General features: G+C 44.5%; 1 protein-coding gene across 1 annotated transcript in view; it reads left to right on the top strand.

Moving 5' to 3' along the window:
* Nucleotides 1-5,938: 5,938 nt before the first annotated feature.
* slit3 (slit homolog 3) overlaps nt 5,939-17,522 on the top strand; it is an 88,458-nt gene continuing 76,874 nt past the window's right edge. The window contains exons 1-3 of the mRNA XM_079504791.1: nt 5,939-6,004; nt 13,529-13,692; nt 15,229-15,373. Of these exons, the coding sequence (XP_079360917.1) occupies nt 5,985-6,004; nt 13,529-13,692; nt 15,229-15,373 (329 nt within the window). The 5' untranslated portion in view covers nt 5,939-5,984. The remainder of the gene's footprint in view (nt 6,005-13,528; nt 13,693-15,228; nt 15,374-17,522) is intronic.

The raw sequence follows: 17,522 nt of genomic DNA, 5'->3' as shown, positions 1-17,522 counted from the left end.
TGGTTGAAGAAGAACAAACAAAAAAACACTTTCTTCTCCAATAATGGCCTTCACAGTAAATACAGATACCGACCGCATCAGTGCAATATGGCTCCCACGCTGGGGTTCTGACCACAAGGTCTAGTGGTATTGATGAACGCCTTGACAGGATCAATAGACCCACAACCTCTCTGTCCCTCTTGGCTGGCTCTCGCCCCATGGGTACGGAATGTCACCAACATAAAAAACATATATATATACTGTATGTATAGCGTATGTCTTTGACAGAGAGCAGGAACACTGTATCTCTGTTAATGCATCTGAACTATGAGGGGAGGATGTTTGGACCTCTGTTTGCCTTACAATAAACCACATCACGTCAGCCAGTAAAATCCTACAGATGTGTGTGCGTGCGCCTGTGTGTGTGTGTGTGTGTGTGTGTGTGTGAGAGAGAGAGAGAGAGAGACAGAGAGAGAGAGAGAAAGAGAGTGCTCTGAATAAATGTCCATAGAGTGTGAGCCTGTCTGTGAGAAGTGTCTCCATGCACGTGCGTGGGTGCATGTTTGTGTGTGTGTGTGTGTGTGTGTGTGTGTGTGTGTGTGTGTGTGTGTGTGTGTGTGTGTGTGTCTGCGTGCGCGCGAGCGAGTGTGTGCGCGCGAGAGAGAGGTAGAGGAGGGGTGGAGGAGATTGACGACTCAGCCCCTGACCCCACTGTGTAGTCTGCAGCAAAGACCCACATGATAGCATCGCACACACACACACACACACACACAGACACACACACACACACACACACACACACACACAGGTGATACCATCTCCCTGGCGGGCTTGCCGTTAAAGAGTGTCCTCCATCACTGCCTGCAGAGGCCCTTTTACTGCAACAGAAAGAATACTGCAGCATGCACACACACACACACACACACACACACACACACAGTCACACACACACACACACACACACACACACACACACACACACACACACACACACACACACACACACACACACACACACACACACACACACACACACACACACACACACACACACACACACACACACGGCTGCAGGGCCGTGTGAAACATGCACACGTACATGAGCTGTATGTCCACAGAGCCCACACACACACAGTGTGTGTGTGTGTGTGTGTGTGTGTGTGTGTGTGTGTGTGTGTGTGTGTGTGTGTGTACTGCATTAGTACTGCAGTAGTCAATGCCACCTGTGCTGCTGTCACTTGCTAACACAATATCATATGACTTTTGGGTTTTTTTCCCTGTAAATGAACGCCCTACTTGATCATATACTATGTCACGCAAAGGCATCACAAGTAGCAGATCTACAAGCTGGAAATGTGTTGAGCTTGTGGATCTACAGTACTACTTTGTGGATCTACAGTACTACTACTGCTCTTTTCATTTATTTGAATCCTGAAAATTAACAGTTTTGGACATATGAGGTTTCCACTCAAAATAGATGATTATCTCTAACATTACTTGACATGAGGACGATTCTACAAATACCTTCTAAATCCTGACAGTTTTCTGAAAAAGACAAGTATAATATAATGCTTGAAACTCCAACAGGGGTTCCCGTCCTGAATGGGTTAATTCCATCATTGCCATGTTAGTTCCTTCCGGCAACAGCACAATCTGACAACAAATACAATCTGCTGCCCCTTGCCAGCGCCCTGTGGAAAGAGTTGCAGAACAGTTCTCTAAACAAACACTACGTGAGTTGATGTCCTAACCTTGACCAATATGGTACTCCATAGCCGGTGTTTGGAGTTTACCATGTCGAGGGCTTTAGGCTGAAATGTGTTTGTCTGTCTTCTGAAAGGCTACGCGTGTGTCCGTTTTTAGACCATTGTTCTGTAGCCTGTGAAGACACACTAGATCTGGTAGAAGTTAGACTATTTAGTCTTTTTCGCGGCATACCCTCATTCTCTTTCGTTCTAACAGCCAATGCGGTACTTCAAACATCAATGTCGTTTCTTGGTGTCTCATGGGTAGTTTAATTCCCCTTTGTGTTGAAAACATAGAACTTAAGCCCAATCTATACGACGGTCTTAGTTGACAAAAGATGTGGTGCAATGCGTGAGCTTGTAGATCTATTCTTTTTGGCAAGCGACACCTTCGCCTGGAAGGTGAAGCTTTAATAATCTGCGAGTACCGTTATGTTTAATGTAGCTTACTTTCACCAAATGCCTAAACTAAGGTTTGGACTGTTTCGGTTGTTCCTTTGGATTCTAATATAGTCATTTGAAAATAGTCTTATGGGAAATAAAGTTGTTAAGCTTACAAATAAATATACGGTGACATACTACAGTAGTATGCCTAGTTTACAAGGAAAGGAGCTAACACAATTGTTAACAGCAGTGAGCAGTGTTTACCGTTCTCCTCTTGCGGGTGACTCTTTTCTTCCCCGTGAAACTCGCATTCAGCACATTTTGACATATTTGTGTAGAGTTGGTCACACAGGAGCACACTGAAAAATGATTCAACGTGTGTGTTAATGACAAGTTAATGTGTACCATTCTTCATCACAACTATGTGTTATGTTTGGGACAGCACCTCTGTTTCTTCAATTATTTCAAGTAGCGGAGGCAGTGAGGCACTTATATAAGTGTTCTGCTTTTGCAAAGCCGAAGCCGCTACCCCGCAATCACATTCACTCACAAAGAAAGTGAAGAATTATGGCACCTTTGAGCCATAAGCCATCATTTTTAAATCACTACAAGTGAGATTACATGTAAATATTACATTATAACTATTACAATTTGACAGAGAGCAGCACACTATACATTTAGTGGCTGTTTACTGTCGGTTACTCTAGTCCTCTCTTCACCAAACTATAATTTTTTACAGACTAGATCCGACATATTTCACAGACTTTTGAACATCTCAAAGTGCAGCGGATACATTTTTTAACCCGAAGGCCAGTCCTTTTTATTTTTTATTTTTTTTGCGGCCTTGACCAAAGGCGTGTAAAATAACCTGGGAGAAAGTGAGTGGCCAGTGAATAAAACATAGCTGCGGATTTCTAAATGATGTTGTGTGTTTGCATTGGCCTCGGTCTGGCCAGCCACCACCGTATTAGGCCAGAGAGGTGAAGGGAGGGAGGGAGGGAGGGAGAGAGAGAGTGGGAGAATAAATGACAGGGAAATTGCAGAGGGAAATTATTGTTATTCCACAATTAAATTATATATACTGGATGGAATCACTCCTGACAGCAGCAGCTAACCGTCAGCAGTGTGCGTGTGTGTGTGCGTATGTGTGCGTATGTGTGCGTATGTGTGCGTATGTGTGCGTGTGTGCGTGCGTGCGTGCGTGTAGTGAAACTTTATCCCTTTTTACCAAGGCCATTGAGGCTACCCTGACTGGGAGGAAGAGAGAGAGGGGCATGGGCCGAGGGAGGGAATCGGAAGGGTAGAGAAAGACAAATAAAAAGGGAAAGTAATACCGACAGAGTGAAAATGTAAACAGACTATTTTGGGGAGAGGTGGGTGTTAGAGAAAACACTGCAAATCCACCATAATGAGCCTATTCTGGACTGCAGTGACGACAACGACAGGGAACACAATGTGTGTGTGTGTGTGTGTGTGTGTGTGTGTGTGTGTGTGTGTGTGTGTGTGTGTGTGTGTGTGTGTGTGTGTGTGTGTGTGTGTGTGTGTGTGTGTGTGTGTGTGTGTGTGTGTGTGTGTGTACGGACGAATTTCCATGAGTCTCCTTTTGAATTATCAATATAACTTGGCTGGGAGGGAGATTACCTGAAATCTACAATGTGAAAGCACTGTACTGGCCTGGGGATAATGTTCTGTATTGTTGCATAGTGCTAAGAGCCCCCCAGTGAATTTTCTGGATGGTTTAGCCGCTAAACCATCCAGAAAAGGAAAAAGCAATTGGTATAGAGCGCTAAACTTTAGCGCTCTATAGCACTTGTATTTTCCTTGTGCTCTCCCTTCCGCCACCTCTCATCTCTCCGTCTGCCTCCTGTTACCCAGAAAACAGTGGTGGAAAAACCACTCAAATGATTTACTGAAGTGAAAGTACTGCAATATTGAGAGCCTTAAAAAAACGTAATTCAAAATGTACAGAAGTATTGTCGTCAAGATGTACTTAAAGTATCAAAAGTAAAAGTACTCATATTGCAGAATGTCCCATTTCAAGTTTTTAAATGTCTAGAAATCTTCTGAAAATAGCCGATCTACAAGCTCACAATGTGTCACATCGCGACACATTGTGAGCTTGTAGATTGGCTATTTTCAAATGGCCGAAATAGGGCTGAAGTGCTGGTTACTGTATGTTTCGTAATAATAATCAAAATCTACAAAGTAACTAGTAACTAAAGTTTTAAAGTAAAAGTACAATATTTGCCTTTGAGATGTAGTGGAATAGAGGTAAAAGTGCTGGAAATTGTATATATACTCAACTAAAGTACGAATAACTCAAAAGTACAGTACTGCCACTGCCAGAAACACAGTGAGTCAGTGCATGCCTTTGCAGAGAGACGAGTGTTTGTTTATATGGACAGTCAGCCGTTTGTACGACCATGACCCTGCAGACAACACAGCGTAGTGTCGCTAGCTGGAACAGACAGTCTGGCTACCGGCTCTGGATGCTGTGGTACAGTGATGATAGAATCATGATCATGTTGCAGAGCAGCACAACATCAATGTGGCGTGTGTGTGTGTGTGTGTGTGTGTGTGTGTGTGTGTGTGTGTGTGTGTGTGTGTGTGTGTGTGTGTGTGTGTGTGTGCCTTGTGTGTGTGTGTGTGTGTGTGTGTGTGTGTGCCTTGTGTGTGTGTGTGTGTGTGTGTGTGTGTGTGTGTGTGTGTGTGTGTGTGTGTGTGTGTGTGTGTGTGTGTGTGTGTGTGTGTGTGATGATGATGCGCATGTGCTTTTGGAATGCAAAAATATAACATGGTACCTTAAACAATACAGTATATACAGCCACGTTTCTTTCTCTTTCTTTCTTCAGTTGTACCATATTTCATTTTGTCACTTTGGTGTCTTGACATTCATCGATTCATTTCCTCATGATTGAACGTCATTAGATTTGTTTCCCTTTCACACGAGGGGGAGAAAATAATAACTATTTTTCCAACTGATTTGAAAGTCACTGTAGCTGCTCCACATCTCATGAGGGATCTGGCTTCAAATCTACACCCTTGGGGATGTACTGTACTGATTATAGTTAGGCTGCCTATAACCCTGATTCAGCGCACTGAAGGCTTGGCCAAGCACAGCACAGCACAGCACAGCACACAGCACAGTACAGCACAGTACAGTACAGTACAGTACAGTACAGTACAGTACAGTACAGTGGCCAGCACGTATACAGTAGGTGGTCATAGTGAACAAAGTAAGATTTTCTGCAGTGGTTCCCTGACCCACTCAAACATGGGTCGGGACCCATGTTTGAGTAAATGGGCCTATCTTTTTTTGTCCTTTCCTACATTTTAGTTAATTATTATTTCATGAATTACCAAAGAAGAAATCCATACATACGTTGCGTCCCGAGGTATAAGGTTTGGGAAGCACTTCTTTACTGCTCCCCATGCATCTGACCAATGATATTGCTAGGATGGAAGCACTTGTATAAAACACATACAGTATGAGTCAAATGTAAACATTTGAGCCATTACATGTAAAACAAAACAAGAAGAAACACCAATATTGGAGATCCAACTGTGTGTGTGTGTGTGTGTGTGTGTGTGTGTGCGTGCATGTGTGTGCACGTTTTATTTGAGCAGAGAGTCCGTAGAAAGGTGTCGAAAGGGATTTGAACCTGACGATTTGAACAGCCTTCATTTGACTTGCGTCAGAGCCTAACCACCAGACCAGTCTGAGGCACCAAGGGTTTGTTTTTATAACAATCTGTTTTTCTTTCTTTTTGTTCTCTCTCTCTCTGTCTCTCTGTCTCTCTCTCTCTCTCTGTCTGTCTCTCTAGTACCCTCAACAACAACAACATCACCCTCATCCCTCTGTCCAGCTTCAACCACATGCCCAAGCTGCGGACACTGTGAGTAGCACGCACGCACACACACGCATGTGCGCACACACACACGTGCGCACACACACACACACACACACACACACACACACACACACACACACACACACACACACACACACACACACACACACACACAGTACACGGACAAATTAATGCATGCATGCATGCATTCCGAGGTGCAGTTACACACACACACACACACACACACACACACACACACACACACACACACATGTATGAACATACAGGATATACTGTCACACATGCAGGCACCCGCGTCTGATTATGCCATTAGTTTTTGTTTCATGACTGTGAATAATCATGAGGCTATTATTAACATACGTATATACTTACAGCCTGGGCGCACACACACACGCACACACGTGCACGCGCACGCAGAGACAGATAGACAAGCACACACTTGAATAATGGCAACTCCATTAAAACCACATGAAAGCCTTGTTGAGGCTCTACAGTTCAATCTACTTTGATTCATTAGAGGAAAACTGCAATTCTGTTCCATTAGAGCTCCGCACACACACACACACACACACACACACACACACACACACACACACACACACACACACACACACACACACACACACACACACACACACACACACACACACACACACACACACACACACACACACACACACACACACACACACACACACACACACACACACACACACACAGAGTTTTAATCTAACATGACACTGACCCTGAGGCAAATCATGTTTCCTGATTGATGGGAGGTTTTGGGTGCGTGCGTGCGTGCGTGCGTGCGTGCGTGCGTGCGTGCGTGCATGCGTGCGTGCGTGCGAGGGATTGTAGCGTTGCCAAGGCAATGGCACGCCAACTCATCAGGAGCCTCTACCCATAATCCCTTGGGGCTGTCTGAGTGGCTCGCTATTGGTTGCATTCCTGCCGTTGTTGCTGTTCAGTGAATCCTACCAAACAAGCACAGCCACACAGACACCAAGTCAACATGTGTGTTCAGCATCACTGCTGTGCAGCGATGTGCCTGCAGTGCACGCACTGATTACTAGTTGGTTCACAAGTTCACAATAAACAGCATGTGGTTGAAAAGATTTACCTTAAGAAACCTGGCATGGTTGGGATCATTTAGATTTGTAACGATTCCGGTTCCTTAACGACGATTCCCTTTAACAATTATTATGTAAAAAAAACAAAAAACAAAACATATACTTTTGGCTTTCATTATAATTTTTGATGAACACAAAGTCAATCATAGTGGTTCTCAAAGTCTGGTCCAGGTACCCTCTGGGTTACTTACTTGAGGGTCGTCCAAATTGACCCTTACAGGTATGTAACTCTGGGATTGTACAAATGGAACCAAATGGACCCTTACTGGTCCATTTGTACACTCTCAAAGTTGTGGTGGTCCTTGAAATTAAAACATTTTTGAGAGTTTCAAAAATAGAAAAAAGAATCTCTGCAGGGATCAGTCAGTGGCTCTTCTAGATGGTGATACAGTTAGGAATATGAGGGTTGAAAAGTAGTATTGCTTAATTCCCCAAAGGTGTAAACTGCAGACTTGCAAATAAAAGGATTCCAAGGCACGGCGTCTTCGATGGAAAAAAATTGAATTTATTTTGAGCAAGGCAACAAAATGACCAAAATAAGATACATTCGTATCTCTTTTCATCAAAGACGGAGTGCCTTGGAATCCATTTCTTTGCAAGTCTGCAGTTTACACCTTTTGGGAATTAAGCAGTGCTACTTTGAAAACACCCTTTTGTTTTTGTTATAATGTAATGTAATTGTATAGCAGATGTTAACCAGCTCTCTGACCGTGTGATAAACCGGTTCTGGAAATGGTTCCAAATGTGTTGGAAGTTTGGAACCAATGATGACCCAGCTTGACTGAGGAGCTGCCATCGTGCAGCCTCCAGCTTTAACAATGTGTTAATAGCACAGGCAGACTCTTCACATACATGTCTGAAATAAATGACAGAGCTGAATCGACATGTAAATATGAAATAAATGCTTAAACATGCAGCTACTGTAGGTGTAATGTTAGAGTCCACAGAAGTGAACCTTTCAGGCCTGTTTTCTCAACTCGCTGTTTTCTGCAAGACATTACTCTAAAGTATAAGCCGTATCTCCAAATCTGGTGGGTCAAACTGAACAACGTCAATTTGCTACAGAGTATGATTCCCTGCTTTCACATGACATGAAAAAATGACAAACAAATCCAATGGCAGCCCCTCAGTCAAGCTGGGTCACTATGGGCTCTATTCACACACGCCATTTTGTAAAGAACTTGGGCCCCTTCCCTACTTCCTTCACAGGTGTTACTGATGATACTAATGAAGGCTCTGTTCCATTCTGGTCAAACAGAGTCAGGGTGCTGCTATTGTGCATGTTGGCTCACTGGAAACACTCTGCTACACCAGGGGTTCTCAACGTTTTAGGCTGGGGACCCCCGGAAATGCTTTGGCTGTGTACTCAGAAATAGGAGTTATTCTGTGTGCATAGAGCCTATTCAAGAATAAAAGCTGTCTATTGCATAGTAAAATCCTCTGCATTAATTTAAACAGTGTAATGAATGACCAGGTTGCTACTGCAACCATTTTCCACAAAAAGAAAAAGAAAAATGTTGAACCCGAGATTGGCTCTGAAGTCACACGGTCCACATGAATCATCCACGCGCCATCCACCCAAATTCTCCCATATAAATATCCACACTCGCCCTGCACCTGCGCCGGACATACTGTGACTTATTCATCTGCAGAAGCCCAAATTAAATGGAAACATCAGTTTTATGTTGTGTTTTTGCTGCAGTACAGTAGGCCTACTGCTTTCCCCGTGAAGCTCTCCCCAGAGTCCCCACGCAGTCCACCCACCTGGTAAACGTACTCAAATAAATCCCTTGGGGACAAAATGCCGTTAACGTCTTATGCTTGGGGATGAAAGAGTGTGGAAAAATGGGCATAAAGCAGATGTACATTTTTTTATCCCCCAACCTGCAAGTATTTATTTAGCGATCTTCTGCAGGGAAAAAGAAAAGCTCTGCCGGTGCTCAGGAGGACAGCTGCTTTCTACTGCCTCTCTCTGCCGGTGCTCAGGAGGACAGCTGCTTTCTACTGCCTCTCCCATAGTTAGGATGGCTAGAAGAACCCCACCCTGTTGGCTGCTACAGATGATGTAGTTTTAGTCATAGTCTTTAGAATAACATTACATTTCATTCAGTTTTAGTCATATTTTTGTCCTCTGATTTCTTTAGTCTAGTTTTAGTCGATTAAATATAAGATTTTGGTCGACTACATCTACAGTTGATTTAGTCGACTAAAATGTATGTTGACGGTGTCGGAATGCCTGATTTTTCACTTGAACATATACGATCTACAAGCTTGTAGAGCTTGTAGATCTGCTATTTTCAGACACCTGAAGGCAACCAAACATAAAAATGACTTGTCCATTATCTCTCTTTGGCCTTCTTAAGTTCTTAAGTCTCTTTGGTCTTCACAGAATGGGAAGAAGAGGCACCTAAATTAACACTTTCCCTCATTCATTATTTAGTATTTCACCCACCCGCAGCTGCAACTGATCTGCTATTAATCAGAATGTAATTGTTTTTTTTGTTTTTTTATTACACCGCCTGCTACACAGAAAGCTGCGGATAGACCTGCAATCTGTGCATCTCTAATTTGAAGCCCTTGCAGGCAGCGGAACGCAGATGTAACCAGATCTAACCTGTCTGGTTGATAATGTCATGTTTTAAAATGCATGTTATAGCTGCTTTAACATACTCTACCGCAGGGGTTCTGCGTTTTTGGCTGGGGACCCCCGGAAATGCTTTGGCCATGTCTCGCGACCCCCCTCCCCACCACCAATACAAACTGACTGCAAAAATAACCTTAATAGAGAAAATATATCATAAAAGAATACTGAAACCAGACATAATCATTAAGGAAAGTCTATGCATGCACCACATACTATGTAAACTCTTCATTTCCATTTTCCAGCCATTCAGTTGCAAAATAATTTGGGGACCCCCCGAGGGGTTGAGAACCCCTGCTCTACCGTACAGATTGGACAAAAAGAAAAGAAACAACAGCAACAACGTTTTCTAGAAAGATTGGAAGTCTGGCTGGTGTGCTGTATGTACTGCGCTACAGTGACCAGGCCTTCGCTCCGGTCTTGTCCCCCCCACCCCCGCCACCCCCGACCCAAACCCTCCCTCTCTTCACCCCCTCCTCTCTTCCTCTCCTCTTCCTCCATCCTCGTCATCCTCTCTTCGTGTCTGTGTTGTATTAGGTTGGTGTGTCCTTCCTTCAGATAGCTCTATTGGATTTGCTGCCATTATAAAAACAACTGATTCAATCAGACGGTTGGAGATATCCCTGATTCATTTAGCTGGGAAAGTTAAAGGCATCTGTGTGTGTGTGTGTGTGTGTGTGTGTGTGTGTGTGTGTGTGTGTGTGCGTGTGCGGCGCGCGTGTGGTTGTTTTTGTGGGGAGAGGTACTCTATAACACTGGTTCCCAAACAGTGGGTCGGGACCCATTTATGGGTCACAGACACATTAGTTATGGGTCCATTTATGTTTTTGTTTCCTATACATTTTGTTTTTAATTATTATTTCAAAACATTGTCAAAAGAACATTCAGAAAAAAGCTAAACTTTTCATGAATTAAAAACAAAATGCGCCGCATTGTGAGCTTGTAGATGTGCTATTTTCACTGGTTTGGGTCCCGGGGACTGTGGGGAGATATCACATTTCTCTTTTGGGTCACGGGCTATAAAAGGTTTGGTTTGTAATGAAATAAGTTTCCTTTCCCTGCCACCTCAGTCTGACCTCTTCTCTCCTTCTCTCCTTCTCTCTATTTTCTCTCTCTCTCTGCACTGCAGTATCTATACAGTCTATTAGTGATAATGATATCGCCCCATGGTGTCTCCTATCCTCAGTCCCCAACCAATGAAAAGATCAGAGCTCCCACTGCTGTAGGATGTGTGTGTCTGTGCCTGCACGCGTGCGTGTGTGTGTGTGTGTGTACATGTTTGACTCTGAGATTCACTATAAAGCCGTGCCTATTAACCCTCCAGTGTAAATGCTAAGAATGAACACCGGAAAGTAGGTCCCCATTCACTCGCGCACACACACACACACACACACACACACACACACACACACACACACACACACACACACACACACACACACACACACACACACACACACACACACACACACACACACACACACACACACACACACACACACACACACTTCTCTTTACGTGTACGCCCCCCTGCCATGTTCCCATTCCCCCCGTGAGTTAATCCTCCTTGTCAGTAATTAAGGCTGAGCCCAGGGTGGGCCCAGGGACGGGGCTATCTGCAGGCGGGGGTCCGACTATAAAGTGGATTTATAATGGGAGAGCTGTATTAAAAGCCACTGCCCCTGCTGCTAGGCATCAATGAGACCATCTCGGTTCCCCTAACAGGATTTTGTCCTCTGCTTTATTACAAACCTCTTTAACACAGCCTGGCTGACTCACTGGAGTAGGTACGGTCTGTCTGTCTGTCTGTCTGTCTGTCTGTCTGTCTGTCTGTCTGTCTGTCTGTCTGTCTGTCTGTCTGTCTGTGTCTGTCTGTCTGTCTGTGTCTGTATGTGTCTGTCTGTCTGTCTGTCTGTCTGTCTGTCTGGCGGCTGATTAGCTGGCTCACTGAACAGCTCAGGCCTGATTTATGCGTTGTTGTGCCTGGGTGACGCACCAGAAATAGGAGCTCAACAAGCATACATTGTATATGCTTGTAGTAGATCTGCTATCATACATTGTATATGCTTGTAGTAGATCTGCTATTGTCGTTGTGCGAGACCATAAACTCAGCATCACTGGCTGACTGACTGACTGGCTAATTTATAGTTTGTTGTACGGGCGTGTCGCTTGCCAAAAGTGGCAGATTATCGTCAAAACTTCAATTTGTCGCTCGGTACTAATTGAGGGATCTGTTATTTTTGATCAGTGACATGGTATTGGTCGTACGACAAAATATTAATTTGTATTGATGCAGGCCAGGTGACTGACTGCATTTATTGCGACTGCAGGTCGCATTTACTATGAAAACGTCCATTTCCCGTTGAAATAAAAAGGACGGGAAGCAGAATTATATTGTGTGTGGACATTCCACTTTTTTCTTCATGTGATCAATATTAAGCCCATATATGGGAATGCCCATATATGACGAGCTGACGAGCTGACAAGCTAGTAGGGATGCTCCGATCAGGTTTTTTGGGACCGATACCGATCACCGATTGTTTTTCTCATGATCGGCCGATACCGATAGGTCTGATACCGATACTGATCTTGTGAAATGTTGCAAATTTTAATATTTCCAAAATGAGTATATGTCAAAACCCACGTCAAAACTGTTCCTGTGTGTGGGGAGGAAGGGGAGAAGGTTTAGGCCTGTTACAAAGATGAAAAATGATATTATACTATACATCTGATTGACATTTATACCACTTAATGGTGTAAAAGATCAGTTTCTCCAGATAGGGTAAATTGCCGATCACAGACAGGGTAAATGCTGATTACCGATCAGAGTGAATATCGGCCGATGTGGCCGATCACCGATCGCTGGCCAATTATCGGAGCATCTCTACAAGCTAGTTTGTTGTTTGTCCTCCCCTGCTCTCTCTCTCTCCTCTGTGTCCTCATACAGTCTCTAAATGTCCTTTATTGTCCTGCTATCACATCGCCTGTGTTGTTACTTCAGCTCGTCGCCATTCAACACCTCCTTCAAGCTCAACTCTTAAGCTCCTAACCTTATTCACCCTTCCTTTAGCCATCTTTTCCTTTGCTGTGTTTCTTTTCAACCTCTAGCTCTCTCTCTCTCTCTCTCGCTCTCTCTCTGCTCACCCCTTCTCTCCTCCTTTCTATATCACTTTATCTCTCTTCTCATTCTCTCCTGTATAGCTCCCTCTCTCTCTCTCTCTCCTCTTTTATATATCACTTTATCTCTTTTCTCATTCTCTCCTGCAGCTCTCTCTTTTCACTTGGTACGCAGTCTCTCCAGGGGGAGTCATTTTGTGTCAGACCTTGGGGAAATGACTGGGGAATATTGCTTTATATGTGCATGCGTGCGCGTGTGTGTCGCATTAAGCAACAGCCTTTCTATTTGAGCCAAGGATGCTGTATGGAATTCATAGCACGGTCTACACAGTACATGAATTCTACTGTCTTCCTCCTGTTGAATGCAGTTTGACTTTGAACTCACCCGTTCCATTGTAGCGCACGCACGCACGCACGCATGACACACACACACACACACACACACACACACACACACACACACACACACACACGCACACACACACACACACACACACACACACACACACACACACACACACACACACACACTTTGTGAACAATGTTACCATTTAACCATAGCGTTCTGGGGTGCGACTGTTCGGTGAAAATAGCAGATCTACAAACTCATTGTTGTAAAGCCTCTCTCTCTGTCTCTCTGTCTCTCTCTCTCCACTCCAGTCGTCTGCACTCCAACAACCTCCACTGTGACTGCCACCTCTCCTGGCTGTCTGATTGGCTCAGAGCGAGGCGGAGCCTGGCCCCCTTCACCCAGTGCATGGCCCCCGCCAACATGAGAGGCCTGAACGTCCCCGACGTGCAGAAGAAAGACTTTGTCTGCAATGGTTAGCTCACACACACACACACACGCACACATGCACACACACACACACACACGCACACATGCACACACACACACGCACAGTTGTGCGCGCACACACACACACACACACACACACACACACACACACACACACACACACACACACACACACACACACACACACACACACACACACACACACACACACACACACACACACACACACACACACACACACACACACACACACACACGCTACTGTATACAGTACATGAATATTACCGTCTTCCTCCGTCTGTTGAATGTATGTACTCAACAGACACCCACCTCCTGTACGTAATACACAGTGCCTTTACTGCACTTTCACACTAGCATCACTCTCAGTACAGACAATGTAACCAACAAGCCAAATGACGGTAACTACTAACAGCGCAGTTTTGTTATCAATGGTGGACCGTGTGGATTCTATGTGTGTGTCAGTAACGTATAGGAAATTAGGAATACATGATGGCACAGAGGAGGGCTTTAGCTTAAAGAGCACTTTCCAAAACAACAATGGTGTTATCAGCCCCAGCCAGTTGATATACTTGGTGGTGACTTCATTAGCTCTCTGCTTCAGCCGAGTCATGCCGGCTCCATTAAGCCCAATTTATATGCTTTGTCGCACAACAGGAAAAAAAATGCTGCAGACCTACAAGCTCACAACGCTCTTTTTAGGAGGCCATGTTTATGTTGTTCCCTCTTTTTTAACCCGGGATAAATATCATAAAAGAGAGAAACAAAAACTGCCGAAGCAGAAAACCCGCAACACTCCAATTTAGAAGGGTGAATTCTTGTGGGTGCAAGGCTCAAAGATACTCAATTAAAAGAACGTTGGCTCGTCAGAGGTAAATAAACATGTGAAAAAGGACATTCAATGAATGCTGGCATTCCTTCTGTTAATTCATTATAATAAAAAGCCCGCAACACTCCAGATTATGAAAGTCTTTAGAATCAGAATCAGCTACTGTACATTGTCACATCACAGTTTTTGCAGGAAAAAGTGGGTAAAATAATTACATTTTGTGCATAGTTCCCATGTGTTATTGTTTTTTCCAAGAAAACAAAGAAAGGGAAGAAGAGGGTAAGGAGATCAAGGCAGGAAAGAAGAAAGTTTGAGCGCTTTTACCACAAAAAAAGTACAAGTAAAGGGTTTCACATAATATGGTAAGGTGCACGGCTCAGTGATATAATGGAAATGAGGACATAGCCAGCACACAATACATGTCCTTTTACCACATGCTTTATTTACCTCTCATGGACAGAAGGATGGGTTTCGTCCCGATAGGTCTTCCTCAGCGTTCTCAGCGTTCTTTCTTTTTGCCCCCATCTATCCCTCTCTCTCCCTCTCCCTCCCTCTCTCTCTCTCTCCCTCTCTCTCCCTCCCTCTCCCTCCCTCTCTCTCTCTCTCCCTCTCCCTCCCTCCCTCTCTCTCTCCCTCTCTCCCTCCCTCTCCCTCCCTCTCCCTCTCTCTCCCTCTCTCTCCCTCTCCCTCCCTCCCTCTCTCCCTCTCCCTCAGGTCCAGCCCAGTCAGAGCCCAGGACGTGCGTCCCCCAGGTGTCCGTGTGTCCGTCCAGCTGTGCGTGTAACAACAACATCGTGGACTGCCGGCGCAAAGGACTGACCGACATACCGGCCAACCTGCCCGAGGGCATCGTAGAGATGTGAGCATGTTCCACGTTTTGTTTGTGAAAGTGTGAAAAATTGCAACAATTGTCAGCAGATGTGAGCATCATCAACATGCTGTGTTTGGGGCGTTATTGTCTAGGCTTTAAAAAAACTATCTGTTGAAGCTGAAACCTCTTATCTCCATATTCTAACTTTTTGTGTTTTTTCGTAAATGAATGCCCTGCTTGATCTACAGCAACTACAGCATCACACACATATCAAAGGTAGATCTTGATCATACTACAGCATCACACACATATCAAAGGTAGATCTTGATCATACTACAGCATCACACACATATCAAAGGTAGATCTGCAACGCGGTTTGAGTTTGTAGATCGCAGTCATTTCAAACCCTCCATTTGGAGTGGCACCTGCACTGATCAAACACCATCACACATACTGTACATAGAAATACATGGTGGGATTTTATGACGACGGTATTTGCAAACAAATTCATAGGCTGGAAGGGCGTAAACCAGTAATGCTGAGGTGATGACCAAGGTATAAAAACAAGAAGAGAGGTCGCACATACGGCTCGTAGCACAATGCAAAAAATAAATAAAAAACATTTTAATAGGAAAGAAATGTTCCGTCCTGCCGCAGATGTCTGAAAATTAATTTAGCTTCGCTTAGTTATAGTACACCCGTAGCAGAGCCCCCTAACTGAACTGGGGAGTAACTGCAGCTCAGCCTGATGTGGTAAACCCCACCCATCTGGCACTACATGTGGGTTAGAACTAAACGTCTTGTGATCAAAGAGCTTGTTCAATTCCCTGTCGGGGGGAGGAAAGATCTTGCCTGGGGAAGTGAACAAAACATGCTCTTCACTCCCACCAAAACCTTCAGTGCCTTCAGTCTCTCATGTGTGTGTGTGGAAAATGGAATCGTTATGTGCGGTCTCTCCGCAGTGAGATATTTAAGTCCTAAACGTCTTGTTCTACTCAGCGTGCACCGATGGTCATCTGGAGGAAAACGCAGGGCTTGTGACCAGTCTGTCCCTGGTTTAGTCCCTACGCTGACTCGGAAAAATGTCATCTTTAACCACTTAAACCCTCTCTTCTTAGTTAAAAATGGACCCGGCCACCTTACGTACTGTACTTGGACCGATGTTTTCCCTCTCCTGCAACAATAATAGCAGATCTACAAGCTCACAATGCGTTGCAAGGCGACGCATATATGAGCTTGTAGATCGGCTATTTTGTTCTCCGCAGAATAAGGATGCTGGGTTTCAAGCGGTTCAATTATGAGTCCCAGCCTTATGAAATTACATTGAGGTGTTCTTGAGCAAGGCATTGAGGCAAAGGTGCTTTTTTTTGTCAGGTACTAATGATCGCTCATGAAATCGACATCGTCATCACCTAGTCATACTGACGGCCTAGCCTGATTGGCTGCCACAATCGCTGCCTAAGCCAATGGGAGTGTAGTATGATTGCCTGCCTCCAAGCTATGGCACACGCACCGCGAAAGGCCTGATTTCCGCAAGCTTTACCACCGCAGCCTCGAAGCGACAACAGCTGCACAACAAAACACAGTCATTGAACCACGCACAGAACGTCAACCGCTGCACAACAAAACACAGTTATTGAACCACGCACAGAACGTCAACAGCTGCACAACAAAACACAGTCATTGAACCACGCACAGAACGTCAACAGCTGCACAACAAAACACAGTCATTGAACCACGCACAGAACGTCAACAGCTGCACAACAAAACACAGTCATTGAACCACGCACAGAACGTCGGAAACGAACGCGAACACCGGCCGCGAGGCGCGAGGTTGTGACACACAAACATACACTAGAATAATAATCATACTAATATGGGGTGGAGAACACAACGGAGACAGCGCTTCTTTCACCTGACAAGTATCACTATGTGATCATTTCTTGTTTTTTAAGTAGGGGAGCACAGCACACCTACAGTATAAGTGTGCAATATGAAAACAGTGTGACAGCGCACCCTGACCCATATAAAAACATTGGGCATTACATACATGATGAATAGCATTAAATGTGAATTACCTCAATGAATAATATGCACATCAGCAGATGATATGGGCGTGGCAACTAACAGTGTCGAAATTGCAATTTGTTTGGTAGCGACAGAGGAGACGGCGTCGCCTCTCCATGTGATTTATTTG

This window comes from Electrona antarctica (genome assembly GCF_951216825.1).
Source record: "Electrona antarctica genome assembly, chromosome: 1".
Lineage (NCBI taxonomy): Eukaryota > Metazoa > Chordata > Actinopteri > Myctophiformes > Myctophidae > Electrona > Electrona antarctica.
Note: the sequence above shows the minus strand (reverse complement) of the source record. Positions and strands in the feature narration are given on the sequence as shown.